The sequence below is a fragment of the Pteropus medius genome, unplaced genomic scaffold, assembly GCF_902729225.1.
Source record: "Pteropus medius unplaced genomic scaffold, Ma_sr-lr_union100, whole genome shotgun sequence".
Taxonomy (NCBI): Eukaryota; Metazoa; Chordata; class Mammalia; order Chiroptera; family Pteropodidae; genus Pteropus; species Pteropus medius.
Window position 1 is genome coordinate 15,614,158 of NW_024342467.1, and position 19,937 is coordinate 15,634,094.

At 43.9% G+C, this 19,937-nt stretch overlaps 1 protein-coding gene across 1 annotated transcript in view; it reads right to left on the reverse strand.

Annotated features, from left to right (window-relative positions):
- The window catches only part of CPVL (carboxypeptidase vitellogenic like), a 103,135-nt gene that overhangs the window by 72,414 nt on the left and 10,784 nt on the right, over positions 1-19,937 (reverse strand). Inside the window, exon 3 of the mRNA XM_039862628.1 lies at positions 13,344-13,462. Within this exon, the coding sequence (XP_039718562.1) occupies positions 13,344-13,462 (119 nt within the window). The remainder of the gene's footprint in view (positions 1-13,343; positions 13,463-19,937) is intronic.

Here is a 19,937-nt window from a genome sequence, read left to right on the forward strand (position 1 = left end):
AGTAAATAAATAAGTAAATAAGTAAGTCAATAAATGGGACAATTAAAGAGTGTGAAGAGAAAGTATGGGTGACGTTAAGAGAGTGACAGAGGGCGGAGAAAGACAGGGGTTTCCTTTAGACACAGTCATCAGAGAAGGAGTCAAGGAGATCCTGAGAGTGGATCTAAGAGCTGAAGGAGAGAAAGATCCAGCCAGGGAATAATGTTGGAGACAGAAGGAAATGTTGAGGAAAATCCTCAAGTAAAAAGAACCAGATTTGAGGGCGGTGAGTACAGAGGCTGCCTGGACCAAAGCGACTCCGCCATAGAAATCTCAGAGAAGCTCCACCCGGCCCCCATAAGGCTCACAATGGATAAGATCGTAAGTCCTCATTGGACGTCATGAGTGATGTCACCTTCAATCAGCCAGGCTCGGCAAGCGAAGATCCTATTGCTTCGGCCCAGAACAAAATCCTGCAACCTCTTCCTTAGCCCAGCCATAGAGACAAATCAGCATTTCATTAGAAAGTCCGAGAGGACTGGCTCCATCTACTTGGATGATGTGAGGAGGCTGTGGGCAGTAGGCAAGACTAATTCAAGAGGAGGTGATCTGGGAAGCCGCTGCCAAGAACCTGGAGGAGGAGCTGGTCATACAGGCTTCTAACCATGAGGACAGAGAGCCTAGAGGGATGTCTCTTTCCCAGTCATGAAAAGTCGGACATAGAGACCCCTAGCAGCTTGGGAAAACGGACAGGGGCTTTGCTGAAAGAGGACGTGGGAAGAACAGCCTCCCTATGAGGGGCTATCTCTGGGGCCCCCTCTCCAGCATCCAGGAGTTAAATGGGGTACTATTTGTAAAACCCTGGGAACAATGCCTAACGTATGACCAAAGAACAATCAGCGTCAACGATTATTATAACTAAATAAACAGTTGGAAAAGGTAGGAACCCAGAGCGAGAAGGAGCTCACACCAACTGGGCTCTAGCTCCAAGAGTCAGTACAGGGTAAGGATAAGCCTCTGAGCTCGTGCCCTAAACTGGATCCAAATCTGGGCTTTACTATATCCACTCATTGTGTGCCTTTAGGCAAGTTGCCTAAGCTCTCTGGACCTCAGTTCTCCCAATCGGGAAATGGGGATCATAGTACCTATGCCATGTGGTTGAGAGAAATAAATTAATTAATTTTCTTAAAGTCCAGTGACTGGCGTAAAATACTTGTTCTACCAGTGTTAGCCATTGCTATAATAGAGAAACACTAGAAATCTATAAATGGTTTTAAGGTAAATCATCTATAAACGTGAGAATAGGAAAAATTAAAAGAAAACAAAAACTTTAGTGTTTTTCTTTGCTCCGTTGGCCAACATCTTCCCTGATCGGTTTCTCACTTGTTAGTCCTCTCGCCTCAAGTGCTGCCGATACCACAAAGAATTCAAGAGAACGAGACTTGTCGTGTAAGTGGAAGCAGGAAAAATTAAAATCAAAGACAGCCTTTTAAAGCTGCTGCAGAGAAGCCGAGTGAGTCCCGGAATTGGTACCAGAAAGATTCTGGTTCTACTTGGCCACATAATAGCTGTGGGATCCTGGCCCTCAGTTTCCTTATCCATGAAATGGCGATAATGCCCGCCTCACAGGCTTGTCTGAAGGCCCCGATAAGAAAATGCATCATGACATGATACTGTACAATAAATACGACCAGCTCCGCCCTAACCTGCCCGGCCCCAACTGTGTACATTTTGTGTGAATAAGTGATTTTCATCCCCCCTCGGCATCTCTGACTTGCTATTTAATACCGCTAACCAGGAGAGCCTCGCACTTGCGTTCACGCTGCAGTCGGAGCATATTAGACGGGGAGAAACAATGGAACTCGGATGGCAGCAGTCCCGGCCTCCCTGGAATACGAGATACTGCGAGTTCACCCACTCCGGTGGACATCCAGCCTGCACCCACTTTCCTCCAAAGGTGCACGTGCGCTTCTAGAAGCCACGGTGTGCTACACGCCAGCCAGTGGTTCTCAAACTTGGCTGCCCATTAAAATAACTCGGGAAAAAAAGAAAAATCAAATTACTGCCTAGGCCAAAATCCCAGAGATTCCAATTCAGTTGGTCTGGGGTGAGGCAGACATCAGTCTTTTTAAAAGCTCCCAGGTGGTTTTGTGTGTAGGCAGGGCTGAGAGTCTGTGAGGGCGCTGGAGGATTTGCCCCCTTGGATGCCCTAGAACCTCTGGTCTCCACCCGATCCTCCCCTGGCTTTTCGTGTCCTTTCCTGTGACCTGGCACAATGATGGGAGCTCCCTGCTCTCAGAAATATAGCCTGACCCTGAGAGGCCACACTACAAAGTCAAGGCAAACACCTCGGTGCCAAACATCTTTCTTATGCAACTTTGAAGCCCAGGACACTGCATTCTTGGAATGCTTCGATAATAAGAGATCTGCATATACACCTCTAACCTCAGCTGACTTTGCTCCTCAAATTTACTTTCCTGAAGGAGGTGAATGAACTCAACAACCCTTGAACAAGCTCATTTTTAAAGAAAACTCCACGCACACACCTTTCTACTTCAACGAGCCAATCGACCTGTGAGCTAATACTGCCCTAATCTGGAATGAAATGCAAAAGTCAGATGCCGGAAAATAAAAAAAACCCAAGAGTTATTTATATCACAGTACACAGACTTTTGTATGCTGTGACATCACAATGTCATGACATATCAATAATTACGTCATAAGAGTGGCATAAAGTTATCATGTGACAATTCCTAGCTCCCACTCTCCACCTCCCCCCGACCCCCCTTAGGAGAGAATAAAAGAAAATGAAGACATTCTGAACAAAACGACATTGCAAAGCTTAGGATCAAATGAAGTAAGAAATGACTGCTTTAATACATTTAGACTTTTATAAAATTTAGGACTTTTATTTATTTCGAAGCTATAATTCGGAGTGCACAAAACAAGAAAAATAGGGCACTTATTTTTGTCAAAAGTTTTAAAAATTTCCTTAAAATTTTTAATATTATAAAGTACTTATTCTTAAATGTTTTTCAAAGAGGGTATTAAGAAAATCCCCCTTGCTCCACCAATCCTATTCTCTAGATATGATCATGAGATATTTAGTCTTCAAGATTTTTCTCTATGCACCCCATATATATGTATATATATATATACACATATATATCATATATATTATAGATATTATATATGCTATATACATAAATACTTTTTTCAAAAATAGGAGCAGGCTACAAATAATACTCTATATTTGCTGTGTTCACTTAACAACATGTTGTGGGAATTTCTTCACGTCAATACATATCATCTGAATTGACCACACTGTATTCATTCATCGAACAGATAATACAGACGATTCCCAGGCATTGTTCTAGGGCTGAGGTGCAGACCAGCTCCCACTCAGGGACAGGCAGTGTACTGAATGATTAAGAGCATGGATTTTGGCAACAGATTGCCAAGGTTTGAATTTCAACTATGCTATTTTACAGCTGTGTGACCTTGGGCAAACTACTTAACTTCTCTGTGTCTCTGTGTCTGCTGCTTAAAAACAAGAAGAAGAAGGATGTCTATTTTACACAGTTGTTAGGCAAATTCAAAGAGTTAATATACGCATAACCCTTAAAACAGTACCTGGAACACTTATTTAAATGTCAACTCTGATTATCTTTCTGGTGAGGTGGAAAGTAAATAAGTAATTAAGTAAATGGGAGATATAAGAAAGTAAAGGAGAGACATGAGATTGAGTACTTAAAGAAGGCCTCTGGTGATGGTAGCTTTGAGGTGAGACCTGAAAGTTGAGTAATTTCCTATCGATAGGCATTTATATATTCGATTAAAAAAAAAATAACTCCATTAATGGCATATAGGTGTAGCAAGAGCTGATGACCAAAAAGAAGGGACAAAAAAATTCTAGATATAAAAGAAATCCTAAATATTTAAGCGAGAGGTCTCTCTGGCAACAGTAGAGTGTGGGCACACAGGTCCCACAAACCAGCACTTTGTGTTGGTTAATGAGAAACTCTGGCTTTGTCTCAGAAGCCCTTTCAATTCTTCTGGTGACCCCTGGTGGCCAGTTCGTAAAGTTGGACACTCTTTCCTCGGGGTTTGTTCCAGAATGAACAGCCCAGGAGGAGTCAGGTTATCTATTCAGATTTCTAGACTCTCCACAGAAGGAATGTCTCCCATTAGCACATTCCATCGCTTATTCACGACGATGGTGAAACATCTACCCTATGTCTCGATGGACTGTCATTTGAAATGAAACATTTATTTGGCATTAAGAGATTCTTAGAAATACCCAGTTTCTTCTTTTCTTTTTGCTTCTAAGTGAGCATAGTGGAGACTATATGGGAACAGTAATGGAACTAAACTAGAACTAACCCTCCTGCCCTATTGTTCTCCGTGTGGACACGTCCTCCATGGATAGCATCCTCTCAGGCTTGAGTTTCCCTTTTCACCCCCAACCCCCATCAAACCATACCCATCTTCCATTCCACGCTCCCGGGCCCTCCTCTGCATGACAGAGCAGAGGTCGGCTTCCACTCAGGCCTTACACATATCACTGGGGCAGCAAATTCATACACCGGGTGGGTGGGGGGCACTTAAGACTTGCTAATTTCGATATTCTCAAGTATCATGATTATATTTCATACAGAGAACTTATCGGAGTGATCTAGGCAATCCCAGGTATCTTGACAAGTATGAGGGGAAAATTTTCTGCCAATGCCCAGGGCTAGGTACATACTCTAGCCACCTTTTTTCTCCCACAGTTTGTAAGAGAAAACAGCAACTAAACCACTAACCGACCCAAATCAATGGTACCGCTTAAGATGAAAAGTGCAATTAAGTAAATTAATTAAGGCTCCCTTCGCACTTCTATATTCAGAGGCTGATCATTTGCTTGGTTTAAGTAATGTGTTCTATCTTAATTGAAGTCATTAGTACCCCAAGTAAATGTCTTGACATTCCCCCAAGTACGTCTGAATGGACTCCCATTTTGCCATGCAGACCCCAGTTCTGCTGATACTTCAGCCGCTACACTAACGGTGTTAATCAAAGTAGAACTTTTTATTTAAAGCCATTGGTTTTGTAACCAGATTGTTAACTAGGCACTTAATAACGTTTTAATTCTACACACTGACTCCCGACTCATACAAATAACCTGCTTAAGACATTCTGTGCTTTGCAGAGGAATTTCACTGATAGTGGTTGGTGTTGGCTGCTCACGAAACTTCCTTTAGCATGAATGCTGCCGCTGCGCCACCATATGGGAAATTAACTTTTCCAAACTTTTTTTCTGTTTCGAGGCCTCATTACATCATTCTCAAGCTCTCACTGACTCTATCGAGCTTTGAATTGTCTGGTTCATTGAGGCCCCTTACCCGCCACTAGAATCTTCCCTCTTCTCCTTTCTTTCTACTTGGTTCTCATCCTTTCATGAGATAGTTATGGCTTCTCTGCTTATGCCTCCTGCTAGAAAGCTGGACTTTAGAAAGACTGGGGCAGGGAGGGTAGGATGGTAAAGAAAAGGCCTGACTTACCCTTCTTGATGCAAAGAAAAAAATGGCTAAAAACGTTAGCTCCTTTCTTCTCTATGTTAAAATTTTCATTTCTCAAGGGAAACCAGGCACGCAAAGGTTTCTTCAGAGTTCAAACATACCTATGGATGGGTTGATCTATAATTTATCATTTTTAGCTGCTTTCTGTTTTGTCTCACCTATCTTTTATTCTTCCAGATCCATGATGTTGTAAGTACATAGCAAAGAGAAGCTAGATAAAGTGAAAGATCAAATAACACACATGACTGTGACCTCCACATCTTTGCTATATGACTAGCAGATTTGTAGCCATCCGTGCTAAAACATATTTTAAGAGATTTGTCCAGCCCACACACCCCCTTCTCTAAGAACTGACTCTCTATTTGCCAATGGAAAAGGCCCATTAATCATGTTTATATCACATGACCCAGCACCCTCAGCCTTAGCTGATAGGACCAAGGAAGAACACCTGACCTCCCATGAGCTACCTCCTCAGTGCTGGGCAAATAAGAGCATTTTGGGTAGGCTTCCTGTGTCCACCAAGGAACAGGAAATTTTAATATAAAGAGGTATTTGTTATAATGGGAGAATAACCATAAATATGTAAAGAGATTGACCCACAAGGGCCAATCTCACTGTGCCCTTGTGAGAAGTGCTAGTTAATCTCTGTTGACTGCATAGTCCAAGGACAGGTAAACTCAGAAACTGTAGGGTAGCCATCTTCTGCCAAATTCCTGGAGAAGCAAAACATGTCGATCTGCCAAGAAAGAAGAACGAAGCGCAGACGAGAGATCCGGTGGTGTTGGACAGAATAAGGCTGAGAGAGCAAACCTGGCTGTACTGGCTCCTGGTTCCTTAGGCCAGACTTGGTGTCTCCAGGCGGGAGAGAAGGATTCCGAATAGCGTGGCTACATCAGTTAGGCTATATCAGAAGACAGAAACCACACGGTCATTTTTAATTTTTTCTATTTTTAAATTATTATTTTTTTTTCCAGGAAACCTTGACTTTTACTTCTGTTACAAATTTCAGTGTTTGTTCTGGCCCCCTACAGCTATGAGCAAGAGTGGAGATGAAATGACCTCCCATGAGCTACCTCCTCAGTGCTGGGCAAATAAGAGCATTTTGGGTAGACTTCCTGTGTCCACCAAGGAACAGGAAATTTTAATATAAAGAGGTATTTGTTATAATGGGAGAATAACCATAAATATGTAAAGAGAATTCTAAAGCTTACTCTGGGCTGAAGGAGAGTGTCTGGGGGTAGACAAGCTCGCCAGGTGTGGATGGGGCCCTTCCCAAGGATATAGTACTGACCATTGGAGAAGTATGGTTGTAGCCCACTGTGTGGCCGAGAATTTCTCTGCGGTACCCAGCCCAAAGATGGCCAGCCATCCCTGGGCAAGAAGAAAAGGCCTCCAGGGATGGTGGGCTGTGGATGGCGGGTTGCGGAGCAAAGAGGAAATCAAGCCCGCTTGCTGTGAGAGAGGTGCACAAGCAGAAATGCAGTGTCCACGATTGGAGGCCTGTGGGAAATCGCCCCTCAGGGCACAGGTCAAGGCTGGCGAGAGGGTCGCAGAGAGAGACGAGCTGTAGGGGGCCTGCTCACTGTCAAGGCCTGAGATGTATGATGTCCGCGTTGAGAGGTCCACAGCCAGGTGGGCATCGCTGAGACAGAGCCAGGACTGTAGGCTGGCTAAGGGTGTCCATGGTCTGAGTGCCAGGGTAAGGCAGAGCATCACTGAAAGTCCCCACACGCGTATGGCTGACAAACTAGGCAGGAGGACCAAGAGAAAGCCAAACGCAAGACAAGGGAACAGGAAGAGAGAACAACTTCTCCCTGCAGTGTCCTCCGGTCCCCTCGACACTGTGTTCGCTGCAGGAACATGTTTAAAGCTCCGTGAGAGCAGGTAAGAGGGTAGAATCGAAGCCGAGAGGCAAAAAAAAACAAACCAAACCAAACTGACAAAACACACAACAAAAACCTGGCTTAGTAGTCTCCACTCCTGAAGTTCTGGTTGTCACAAGATATTAGAGTCACAGCCCAAAAGTACATGATAAGAGGCTATCTTAGTTATCCAACGTTGCATAACATGTCTCCAAAACTTAGTAGCTTAAGACAACGATAACCACTTATCATCTCCTATGTTTTCTGTGGCTCAGGAATTTGGGCCTATCTGGCTGGACGGTGCTGGCTTGGGCTTCCTCAGGAGGTTGCAGTCACGTTATGGGCCAAGGCTGCGACCATCTGAAGGCTTCACTTGGGCAAGATGAACATCATCCAAGGTCGGTGTTGACTGGAGGATGGAGGCCTCGCTTGCTCTCCACACGGGCGTGTCCAGAGGATTGCTTTAGCGTTCCCAACGTGGCATGTGGCTTCCCTCACAGTCAATGTGATCCAAGGGGCCAAGGCAGAAAAGCAGCTCTGTCCTTTATAAGTCTTGGAAGTCACACACCATCATTTCTGCTATAATGTATTAGCCGCAAAGACCAGCCTGAATTCAATATGGAGCATGCATACCAAGAAATAAAGATCACTGGGGACGATCTTGGAGGTTAGTTACCACAGAGGCCACAAATTCAAGGGCGCATTCATTTACTCCACCCAGACCCTGACTTGGACTTCTCGGATGTTTTTATACCTTAGGTTGCACATGTGGGCATGTCTCGTGGGCACATCAGCTAAAACTAGTGAGCCATAGAATGTAAGACTGGGAAGTGACCTTAAAAATCAACTAGGTTTCACATCGTTATTTCTGGATGAGACAACTGAGGCCCAGAGAGTATGAATACTCTGTCCAAGAACAGTCAAGAACTGCACACCCAGACCCAGAACCCCAGTGTCTGAACCTCTGGTTCTCTCCTCCCCATTCAAGCCCACTGACTGACAAGTTGGACTAGAATCACTGTGGTGCTTGTTAGAAATATAGATTCCTGGACCCTTTCCAGATCTACTGGATCCGAATCTCTGCTGGGAGGGGCTGGATGCGGAGCTGAGGAATCTGTCTGATCTGTAAAGCTCCCCGGGTATTTCTGAGGAGCAGCTCCAAGCCGGCGAGCCACTGTTCTCTTCTGCCTTTACTGTAACCTAAGAAATTCTGCCACCCAGAGGAGGGAGTGAACCTAGCATGGGCTGAAGCCCAGTGGAGCCTGATCTGGGGCCTTCATCCCCAGGGTACACTGTCCTGCAGGCTCCCAGATACGCTTGGGGACATGCTCGCCCACTCACAGAGAATGCTTTCTGCTTTGGCCCGGGAGCAGCAGAGCGCTCGCTGCCCTTGCACTGTATTGTGGATTTGCGGATTGCGTTAACCTAACCCCACGCTCTCTTGATTTTCCTGCCGTCTGATTAAGCAGGGTCAGTACCTGCCTGATCCCAAGATGGAGGGAGCACCTCAAATGTTGCCTCCAGGTGCCCCATGCCTGGCCTTACCCCAGCTTTGCTGACTCCTTGGTATGATGCTGGCCCTTCTCAGTCAGTGGGTGCTCAGACTCCAGGAATCCCAGTCATTCCTTCTGGCCAGAGGAACAGAGGGAGCCCTGAGTGAAGGGGCCTAGGCCTAACTCTAAACATCTCAGGTTTGGGCTCCATGACATTTGAGGTAAGTAATTTGCAGGTTTGGGTTAAATGCATCCAACCAATTACCTATATTCCTAGAGGAAAGTTGAATATTGGATGTCTTTTTCCACTGAGAAGGATTTTAATTTTAAAAAATTCATATTCTACATGCCTTTTTTATCTTCTTAAATGTGAAAAAATCTCAATTTCACTGTGTAAGTTCCTTCCCCAGCAGCAGTGAACCCACATTCCGGACTGGCGCTCAGCTCCTTCTTTTCTGGAATCACCTCATAGTCCCCGTCTTCTTTAACCTCCCAGATTGTGACTGGCTTCGTTCTGTACAGTATTTATGCTAATAATAGGAAAACTAATCATGATAATGATTTTGATAGTAATTAAATAATACAATGGCAACTCTGCTTGTTATGCATCGGACACTAATCTAAGAGTTCTCCCAGATTATCTCATTTGTCTCAAAACCATGGTCAGGTAGGTGATTCAAACCTCATTTTAAAACAAGGGAGCCAATGCTCAGAGAAGTTAAGAAAGTGTGCCCAAGGTCACACTTGGCACAAGTAGCAGAGCCAAGATTTTATGGCAGCTCGACTAACTCAAGAGCTATACTTTTAAAGACTGGAGTCTAGTGCTTTCCATGGCTGTTTTCTCAAGATCACTACACAGTGATCAAGAACCAAGATTTCTCTGTCCCAGATAGAGTGCTAAATTCTAGTTCTGACAATTTCTTGTTAGGCAACTTGGGGCTAATTATTTAATCTCTGTAATCCTCTTCATCTATAAAATGAGGATAATTCTTTCCTCATGTGGTTATTGTAAGGATTAAATTTAAAAAATGCACAGTGCTTTGCACAGAGTCAATGTTCAATTAACGATAGCTATCATAAGTGTTACATTTTTATTGGCGTCATTATACGTTTTAACCCATGCAAAATGCCTGCTCATTTCTCTTGCAGATTGTTTCCCCAGTGCACACCAATTTCAAGTCCTAGAATCCATTATGTACTGATTTGTATACAATAACAGGGGAGTCTCACAGAAATAACAGGAAAACAAAACTAATTTGAGAAACGGCAGCCCTAAAAAATACTCGGAGGATATTACAAATGTGGCGTCCTTCCTGGATCTCTTATTTTTTTCCACCTTCAGTTTTTGTAAGGGGTCATTTCTCTCCTGATGACAATATCGGCTGCTTCCCTGAGACAGGCAATGAACTAATATTTCTGCCAAATGAAAAGGACTCTCCCTCATCCCAGCGACCACTGCTTCTCCTTCTCACATGCTTTATCTTTTTCACCCAAACTGGCCCATTCCATAATTTATAGCCCAACTGACTCGGCAGGAATGGTTGCTCTGGGGCCTCAGAGACCTGGCTCAGCAGGTAGGGTTAGGAGGTCTTGGAGCAATCTATCCTGGTTGCCACAGGGTGACAGCTGTCAGCTCTGCCTCTCTCCCTTGAAGCTTAGTCTATTTCTTCCACGAGAACACTCTGTGCTTAAGCATCTTCCTTCTGGTCATGGCGGCCTCATGTTTATGTCTAAGATGATCTTAGAATATGGCTAGGGCTACAGTATTAGTCCCCCCAAAACATAATCTAGTTAGGAGATGCACAGCTAAGTCTTTATTTAATGAAGGGGAGGACCCCCAACAGTTCAGTGATTGTATAATGCAGTGGTGAGGTGGGGTGGGGGGGTCGGACCTTAGCATGGTAACCAGGGGAGGGTGCAGAACCTAAGCCCCTGCTCCTGACCAGGTTTATTATCCCAACGCATCACCTACATTCTAGACAAAGGTTCACCTGCTCAGAAACAATCCAAGGAAGACAACACTGAGTCTTTGTTTTCATTTCATCGCTTCTCACCATTAATTCCTGTTTTCACTTATCTGAATCATTACTAAAGAAGACTCAATATGCAGAAGTCATGGAGGAACTTACAAGTATCACAAACAGCCATCAACACAGAAGAGAAAGTAAGGAATGAGGTTTCTCTGGACGGGCTGGAGTGGGTTGTGGTGTGGGTGAGGGTGAGGGTGGGGAGGGCAGAGAGTGCTGTGGAGGCTGAGCCCCAAGAGGCCCTGGAGGAACACTCAAGCAGGATTAGGAAGCTGACCCCATAGGCTGCACTCACCTCCTCGGTCCCCCATTCTAGCCCTCATTCCAGGTGTGTGCATGGGGCAGAAGCTGTGAATGGGTGACGTTTGGTGGCAAAGGGGAGTTAGGTTTGCAGATGGAATTAAGTTTGTTAGTAACTGATCTGCAAATAGGGAGATTATCTGGGTGGGCTCTGTGTAATCCCAAGGGCCCTTCGATGCAGAAGAATGAAGCAGAAGAGTCAGAGAAAGTGAAGTGACTACGGAGTCAGCCAGAGTGACACGAAGTGAGAGATTCAACCCCCTGAAGCAGGCTTGAAAATGGAGGAAGGTGTTGAACCAAGGAAAACAGGAAGCTTCTAAAAATTGCAAAAAGCAAGGAAACAGATTCTTCCCTAGAGCCTCCAGGACTGAGGCCCTGCCAACACCTTAATTTTAGCCCAGTGAGACTTGTGTCAGACTTTTCTGATCTACGGAACTGTGAAATAATAAATTTGTGTTGTTTGAGCCACTAAGTTTGTGATAATTTGGATAGCAGCAATAGAAAACAAATACAAAGGAGTTCGTGATAAATGACTGTACTCAATAATATTGATAGATGTGATATCAAAAATGGTTTCTGAAAGGCGTAACATTTAAGAGACTTCTAAGAAGACAAGGAAAATTTCCACCTGTTGGAATTAGGTCATGTTTCTAGGCTTAATTTATATCAATTCTCCTTAAAACAGTTGTGCTGCCTATTTGGAAGTTTTCCTGATTGCTCCCGAAGACCTGTTCTCTGCTCTGTGCCCTGAAAGGCAGACCTCTGTGGACCACACTCCCTTACCCTATGGTTTCCAGCTGAGTTTCACCAATGGGAGGTACCAGCAAGACTGGAGGACAGTCAGGCGTCCAGCTTGCTCTTGGACTACCCTGAGAGCGAGTCTCTCCTTAAATTTTGTGCTCTAGGATCTTCACTTGCCTCACTCAACAGTAACACTGGGGAAGAAATAAGAAACCCTATTTGGGTCCAAGAAAGGCTTCCCAGAGTAGGTGACAGCCAGATGACTAATATGAGCACAACCAAAAGATATCCAGAATTCCTCATGCCTTCCCCCTACCCATAGCTGTGTGGTGAACTGTATCAGAGGTCCTGGTTGGGAAAGCAGAAATGAGAGGTCAAGAAGATATAACCCAACAATACCAACAGAAGCGATTTAATTTGAAAACTACCCTGGATTAAGCAATTTATCTGGTCATTACATATGCAGCACTTCTATATGCAAATCACATGCAAATAGAAATAACACCCTCCACAGGGACAGCGTTTTCATTTGTTTTCTCTGGCTTCTAAGGCAAATCCAATTTGGAAAATAAAAATAGAAAATTACCCTGTGGTGGAATAACATTTGTTTATGCGTCTCAGCACTTCCACCAATACCCCCAACAGTACCCATGAGCCTAAAATGATTTGTTTGTGATGAAGAACGGTGTGACCTTGAAGTAAATTAATTGAAGTTGTGCTTGAAATAACGTACAAAGGTTTACCTACCTGTGTCTGTATAAAGTTGGGAGGGTGTGGGGTTCCTCCTCCAGGAAGCCCTCCTAGACTACCAGTCTTCCCCATCCCTCCCCCCAAGGCCCGGATTGAGTTCAGTTCCCTTTCCTCTGTGTCTCCACAGAATACTGCTCAGTTAGTGCTACTAGCTGCATAAAGGAGTGAGTGCCGGAATATTAATTGGCCCAGCAAAATCCACAGACAGGGCAGCCATATGAAACCACTATCGACTAAATGTATACGTGCTTGGAAATGCATTCATTACCTGTGAATTTCAGAAATCTCCCCACCCCTTCCCTCTGTCTGCCCTCCACTGTCCATCCCTGCCTCGGGTATTTTTAGAACAAAACAACAAAAAGATAGGAAGATGACTGGCAGGAAGAAGGTGGTAGGATTAATGTTGTGAATAAGGCTTCAAGGAATTTAAAAGTTGGACCTCCCCCTCAAACATTTGTTTCCTGCCCATAAACAGGAACACTACACAGTCACTGGCTCTTATTTTTAGGAAAAAAAAATCTAAACAATTAAAAAAAAACCGCTTAGGTTGATTATAGACTAACATTTCCAGTCTGGCGCAGTACAGTCCGCTGGTGTCAGTGTCCAGGTAGGGTGCTGTCACGGGCTTACCAGAGCCGGGAAGAACCAGAAGAACAGGTTGCTGTTGTAAGTCTTATTCACAGTGAGGTAGCCAGCGTAACTCTTCACCTTCAGTCCTGGATAAGAAGCCACCAAACTCAATCGTTTCCCTAGTGAGGGAAAAATTTACCCAAAGATTAGAGAGAGAACACAGGTTAGCCATCTCCATCTCCTCCAGTCTTCTCTTAGGGGCCAGGTCTGGGACAGAGTGATCAGAACGGCTACGAAGGACTGGCAGAAGGTGCTTACTGGACCAGATCCCAAGGTGCCCTGGCCAGTTCCCCATAGTCGACATAAACAATTTAGCCAAGGACAGTGACATCTTTAAGCTTTTTGGGGGGGTGGTCCTAAAATATATTTTATGAGTGATAATAGGAGTTTTATTAAAAGAAGAAGAAGAAAAAAATCACAAAAAAACTGAAGTGTTCACATTGGGCCTGAAAAGCCAGGGCAGAACAAAGTCACCAGCGCCCCAAGGCGGACTTGAGAGAGAAACTGCACAGCTAAGGAGCCCTCAGCCCTGGGAGGCCCGTGCTCTCCACGTTCTCCTTATCATGGAGGCGAAAGGCCTGCTACTTCCACTAAGGGAAATGAACTGAGGTGCGTGGAGAGCGAAGATGGCTGGGAAGGGTGGGGACAGGCTGGCAGTGACCTCACGGCTACTCAGAGGCAGCCACATGGGACGATGGCACAGTCATGGGGCTTTCTCAGGGTATCAAGCAGATACCCTGAGACAGGGAAGAGGAAGCGGGACCGCTCAGACAGCTAAGGCCACACAGCAAGAAATAATACTAATAGGAGCTGACACTTAAAAGGCCACTGCACCAAGGGCTTTAGCTAGGCGGTAGGTATAATTATCATTCCCACTTCACAGATGAGAAAACTGAAGCACAGAGGGGTGAAGTCACTTGTCCAAGGTCACACAGCTAACAAAGGAGAGCTGGGGTTTTAACCTAGGAGGCAGGCTGCAGACTTTGCTCCTCCCCCAACCCTGCCACACTGCTCCGCTGGAGAACTAGTCATAAGATATCTGTGGGAAGGGAGGCAGTGATTAGGGAAGGAGTGAAGAAGGAACAGAAATTAGGTAGCAGGATGTGGTAGGAAAGGAGAAGGGGGACCATCGGGTCGAGATGAGTCCTTTCACGGCGACAAAGCAGATATCCTCCCCTCCCCGACGAAAAGCCACTTAAGTCTGACACCTGTCAAATTGAAGACTGGTTAGTAGGCAGGGGTAGGTAGGGAAGCTTGATCCTTCACGCATGCCACCAACTAAAGATGGCTTGGGTGGGTGCTGGAGCCCGCAGATTCTAGAATGCTGAGTCATTCACGTCTTACCAACGTGGCATTCAGTGACATTACTGAGAGGGTGCAATAAATAAGCCACAGTGAGAACAGCTGCACTCAGGGAATCTGTGCTATAAACCAGGGACCCAGCCCCGAGAGCTGGTTGGTACACTTCCCAGCACATCACTGTTCTGGGGCTACACGTTCCTCTTTCAAAATGGATCTGCCTCCCCGAAGAGAAACTCTCGCCTCTACCACACTGTTCCTCTTCCCCAGTACTTTGCTGATCCAAGGGCTACTATTGACCAGCTCTGTGATAAATTGTTTCAGTTCCTAGTTATGAAAGATGGGTGGCCTTAAGAATCCAGGTATACAAAACCTGTAGAAAAAAGCTGGCTCGTAGGGACCATCACTATTGCTGCTCTCTGTGAAATATATCCACTGACTGGGGACAGGGGGCACCTGGGAGCAGAGGTGATGGTGGGGACACAGGGTGTCAGCGGGCAGTTTCCAAAGGCTCCTGCAAGGGTAGCACAATAGGAAGAGCATGAGTTTCCAAGTCGGACAGACCTGGGTTTGCAGTCCTGACCAGGCGCCCTAGCAAGTTACTTCACCTCTCTGAGCCTCTTTCCTTCTATGTAAAATGTAGATGCCATTTCCCCCACCCCTGGCTCCCTGTGCGGATCAAATGAAAACATGCAGATGAGCCATTAGCACAAAGCTGCACATAAAAAAGGGCCCAGGCCACTCCAAGTATATTCTGGAAGAATTTGCCTTTTCAATTAGGCCAGGTCCCGGGCTTATGGGGGCAGAAGGCTGCTTAACCCAGCCTCTCTTCCCCTTCTCTTCCAATGAGATCTACCCTCCATGCCAGAAAAAGGCAAAGAAAAAAGGAGAGAGAAGAATTTGAAGAAAAAGAAAGGAGAGATGATTAGGGGGGAGTGGTGGTGCCAGCCCCTTCCACCGCACGCCCCTCCCTCCAGCAGCCATTTCTTCCCTGCCCCGTCTTTACTTTCACTCTTAATTAGCCTCCAAAAGGATCAACCTCCAGCATTGCACAGCCTTTAAAACGCTTGTTTGGGGGCCGTTTTTAAAATCAAGATATAATCGACATATAACATCATATTAGTTTCAGATGTACAACCAAATGGTTTGACGTTGGTATATATATTGAGAAATGATCACCATAATAAGTCGACTGCACAGTTATCATTTTTTTCCCCTTGTGATGAGAACTTTTAAGATACTCTCTTAGCAACTGTCAAATATGCAATACAGTATTGTTAACTAGTTGCCACGCTGTACGTTACATCTTCGGGACTTAACTTCTTTTATAACTGGAAATTTATATTTAAAATGCTTTTGAAATATTTTCCACCAACCTATTAATCTTCTCAAAATCAGAGACCCCCCCACGCCCCCCACCCCAAAAAAAGGAGGGCCAAAGAGTGAGACATTGAGAATGAGTGACATATGAATCCCTGAGGGGTGAGTGAGCAGGTGAGGCTCTGAGAAAGGAGACAGAGAAAAATGAGAATGGTCAGAGTAGAATGAGAAAATACATAACAGAAAGAAGCTGGAGGGAATGGAACATGGGAGAGGGTGACTGCATCACTCTCTCTGAGACCAGCACAGCCCAAAGTCAGCCTCCCTGCTCTGAAGATGACTCCGATGCCAGCCCAGCCCTTCCCTTTCTAAGAATTCCAAGGTTGTTTCTCTGCTACCTGCACATACTCAGGTACATTCCCTACCTTCCTTTCTAGAGCAGGGGCTTTCAGAAAGCAAGAGATTTGTCTAGTTTATCTTCGTGCCCCTGGGGACATAGCATGCTGATTTACACACTTAAGATATTCAATACATACTTTTAATGAATGAATGTGAATGAATGAATGAGTGAGTGAGTGAACTAAAACAGGCCACACTGACAATGCACTAGAATCAGCTTATTACTACAAAAAACTTTTTAAGGCAGGCAGGCTTTATTAAGATCTTAAGAAATTTAGAAAAACTTTTTCCTGGCCTATAAAAATGTGGTTCACCCTGTTTCAAGTTTTCAATTTCCTTTAACTAAACCACAGTAAAATAATCGGAAGTTCTTTCAACTAAAACGATTTTTTTATACTTTCAGATGTTCCGTTCACCCTTCCAGAATCTATTAATGGAATGTGGAAAATAAACCCGCAAGATGGAGAAGTCTCTTTCTTCCTGGTACCATGATACAATGTTTAAAACAGTTAAAGAAAGGAAGAAGGTTTTCTTTGAAGGATTTCACTTCTTCCTGTTACTTACTGCCGTTCCCAGTGTTTGTAAGATCACCACGTTCAGAAAGATGGGAGCATGACCGAAGAAAGGCATGAACCAGCTCATGAAGGTGCACTGACTTCACATTCGCTAAGACTCGGATCTCCATCGGTATAGACAAGACACTACCAGACCTTAATTCATAACAAATTAAGACCTAATAGCAAAATAGTCCTTAAAATTTGTAAAAATGCGGTTTTTGTAAACACGCTAAAATCTGCCTCCTATATTTGTTTTGTTTCAGAGAATAGGATTTATCCTAGCTGCAGAGAAAATAAACGTGCGATCGCGATTACATAAAACTAAACCAGCTAATGGGGGATTAAAAAAATAAAATTTCCCTTGTCTTTTTGCGAATGATTGTTTATCTAAAAAGTGTTCCATTGCAATATTAAGACTCGCATTCCCAGAGTTCCGACAGACTCAATAAACACAAGAGATTTAGGGCAACAAGCTGACCATCTGTCCAGAGCTTCCTGAACTTTCAATAAGGTAGATGAATAAAATTATCCTTAATTAACGTTGTCAGGGCTACATTAGAATACCTAGATGTAGCAGATTTTGGATCAGCCACTTAAAATTCCATTCGAAGGTTTTTCACTGTGTAACTGAGCATTAGAAAGTGACATTATATCAGATTTAGTATTTTAAATATCGTCACTCATCAGATGGTGATTTTCCGGGGCTCGCACAAAGGACAGAAGATGAAACTACCTCCCTCGAAATCTTTCTTTGCTGCTACCAATGACCACAACCGAAATGCTCGTAGTCAAAAAACACAGGAATGATAGGGAGGTGGACAGCCTCCTAGGTGGATTTCTCTGAATTCTTTTCACTTGACCCTACCAGATATCTGATACAGACACATCATGGTCACTTTCACTTAATGCCTTTGTTTAAGCTGTTTTTCTCACTCAGTGCCTTTTTCAATTCACCCAAATCTTACCTAACACAGTAAGGTCTGGAGATGGTCACATAGCACAGGGATTCATAACTCAGACTCTGGAGTCAGCAAAGTTAGGTTTTACTTCCAGCTCTGCCACTTATGAGCTTTAAATGGCCCTGGATAAGATACTTAATTTCTCTGGGCCTCAATTTTCTCATCTGTAAAATGGGAACGATGATTATGCATTCCTTATTAGGGCGGCTCTCTGGGGATTCAGTGAGCTAGTGTGTGTGTAAAGCACAATGCCTGGCACCTATTCAGATCTAAAATTTAGATTCTACAAATATTTATTGAGTACCTATTACACACAGGCGCTGTGCTAGGTACTAGGCATATAATTACTGAATGCTAGCCACTTGTTATTTTTACTATTACTACTGGTACTATTTTTTCCCTCAACTAAGCCAACCAATGGGATAGTTTCCTTCTCAAAATTTCCAGCATGTCCACCTCAAATGTCACACTTGAGTATTTTAATGTGCTCTGCCTCAGTCCTTAATTATGTCTATATCTGGTCACTCCAGAAGAGCACATGCTTCTTAAACAAAGAAAAACAAATTACAGCAGGCATATCACAGAGCAGAAGTCAGAAAATTTGAGTCCTAAATGCATCTCTTCTACTATCACCTGCATCCCCGTGGACAAGTCATGTAAGGTATTCGAGTCTCATCTGTCGATTGGTAGAGTTGGTTATAAGTATTTAATTCCTTTTCAACTCTAAACTAAATGAGTTGCTTTGATTTATTGTTAATATACATAATCTAAGTCATTGGTATCTATTTATTGAGGAAGCCAGAATGAATGCATGTGATTCAATTTGGTAGATTTGAATTAATGATATTTGGCCTCTTCATTTATACTTAGTGATATGAGCTCATACTAGTAGGCCACCATCTTTAATGACTTCTCTACAGCAAGTAAAAATGATTCTTTAAAAAAAAAAAGACTGACTATATTATCTGACTACATGATCAAATATGCACTAACGTACACTGACTACATTTCCAAAGTTTTTCACTTTTTCTTAGAAAAGAGTCAGTGAAACATGGAACTAATGTGTATTTTGGAAAAAGACATATGAACAGGACTCAAATGCACCCTTAAGATACGATAATGTTTTGGTTTTACACCAAACAAACAAAAGCAACAATGACACCTTATTGGCTACAAGAACATTTTAAATGAAGAAAAGTCGCTTTATTTTAAACTTCCATATGGAGTTGATAGATTTCTTTCTGATCTTTAAGATGATTATTTCCCTAAAATTTCCATTATCACTTCCATACTCCCATGACATCTACCACCCTATCGGCCTCACAGCCATTACCCGTGCCTGCCCACCTGCCACCAGGGATAAACTTTGGTTCTCTGGAACAAACGTCAGATGCCGTGTCTCTCACCTACTTAAAGAAAGTGCACCAGTAAGAGTTACCTACATCCCAAACAACCTTCCCCACTCTCTTGGATCACTTTCATCAGCAAAACACATGATCTCCTTCCCCCTTAAAGCCCTTCCTGACCCCATAGCTCTCCCCAGCCTCTGCCCCATTTCTCTGCTTCCTTTTACAAACATCCCCTGAGAATAGCTGCCTCCATACTATTTTATAGTTCAGGAGCCTACTGAGGTCCAAAAGATTAAGTAATTTATCTACACAGTGATTTACCTAAGCATGAAGAAGCATTAAGAGGAGAGGCAGGTCATAAATTTTAGTCTCTGATGATACCAGATGACATCTTTTTTCTATTCATTATAATAGTAGAAAACACTTGATATCTGGAGAGCAATTTAGAGGTTATAAAGAGTTTTCATGTGCATTTTCTTATCTGATTCGTACAATATCCCTGCATCTTGGGTAGGTGGTTGCACCTCCACCTAATTAATGAGGAAACTGAGGCCTAGGATGTTTGGGTAACTTGCCAGGCAAGGGGCCATGCACAGTGGCTGTGAGCATAGCTTCTGCAGTGAGGCAGTCTGGGTGTGAATTCTGCATCTGTAAGCTGGTGTCTGTGGGACTCTGATAAGTAACAATCTCTCTTTTGCTTAGTTTCTTGTA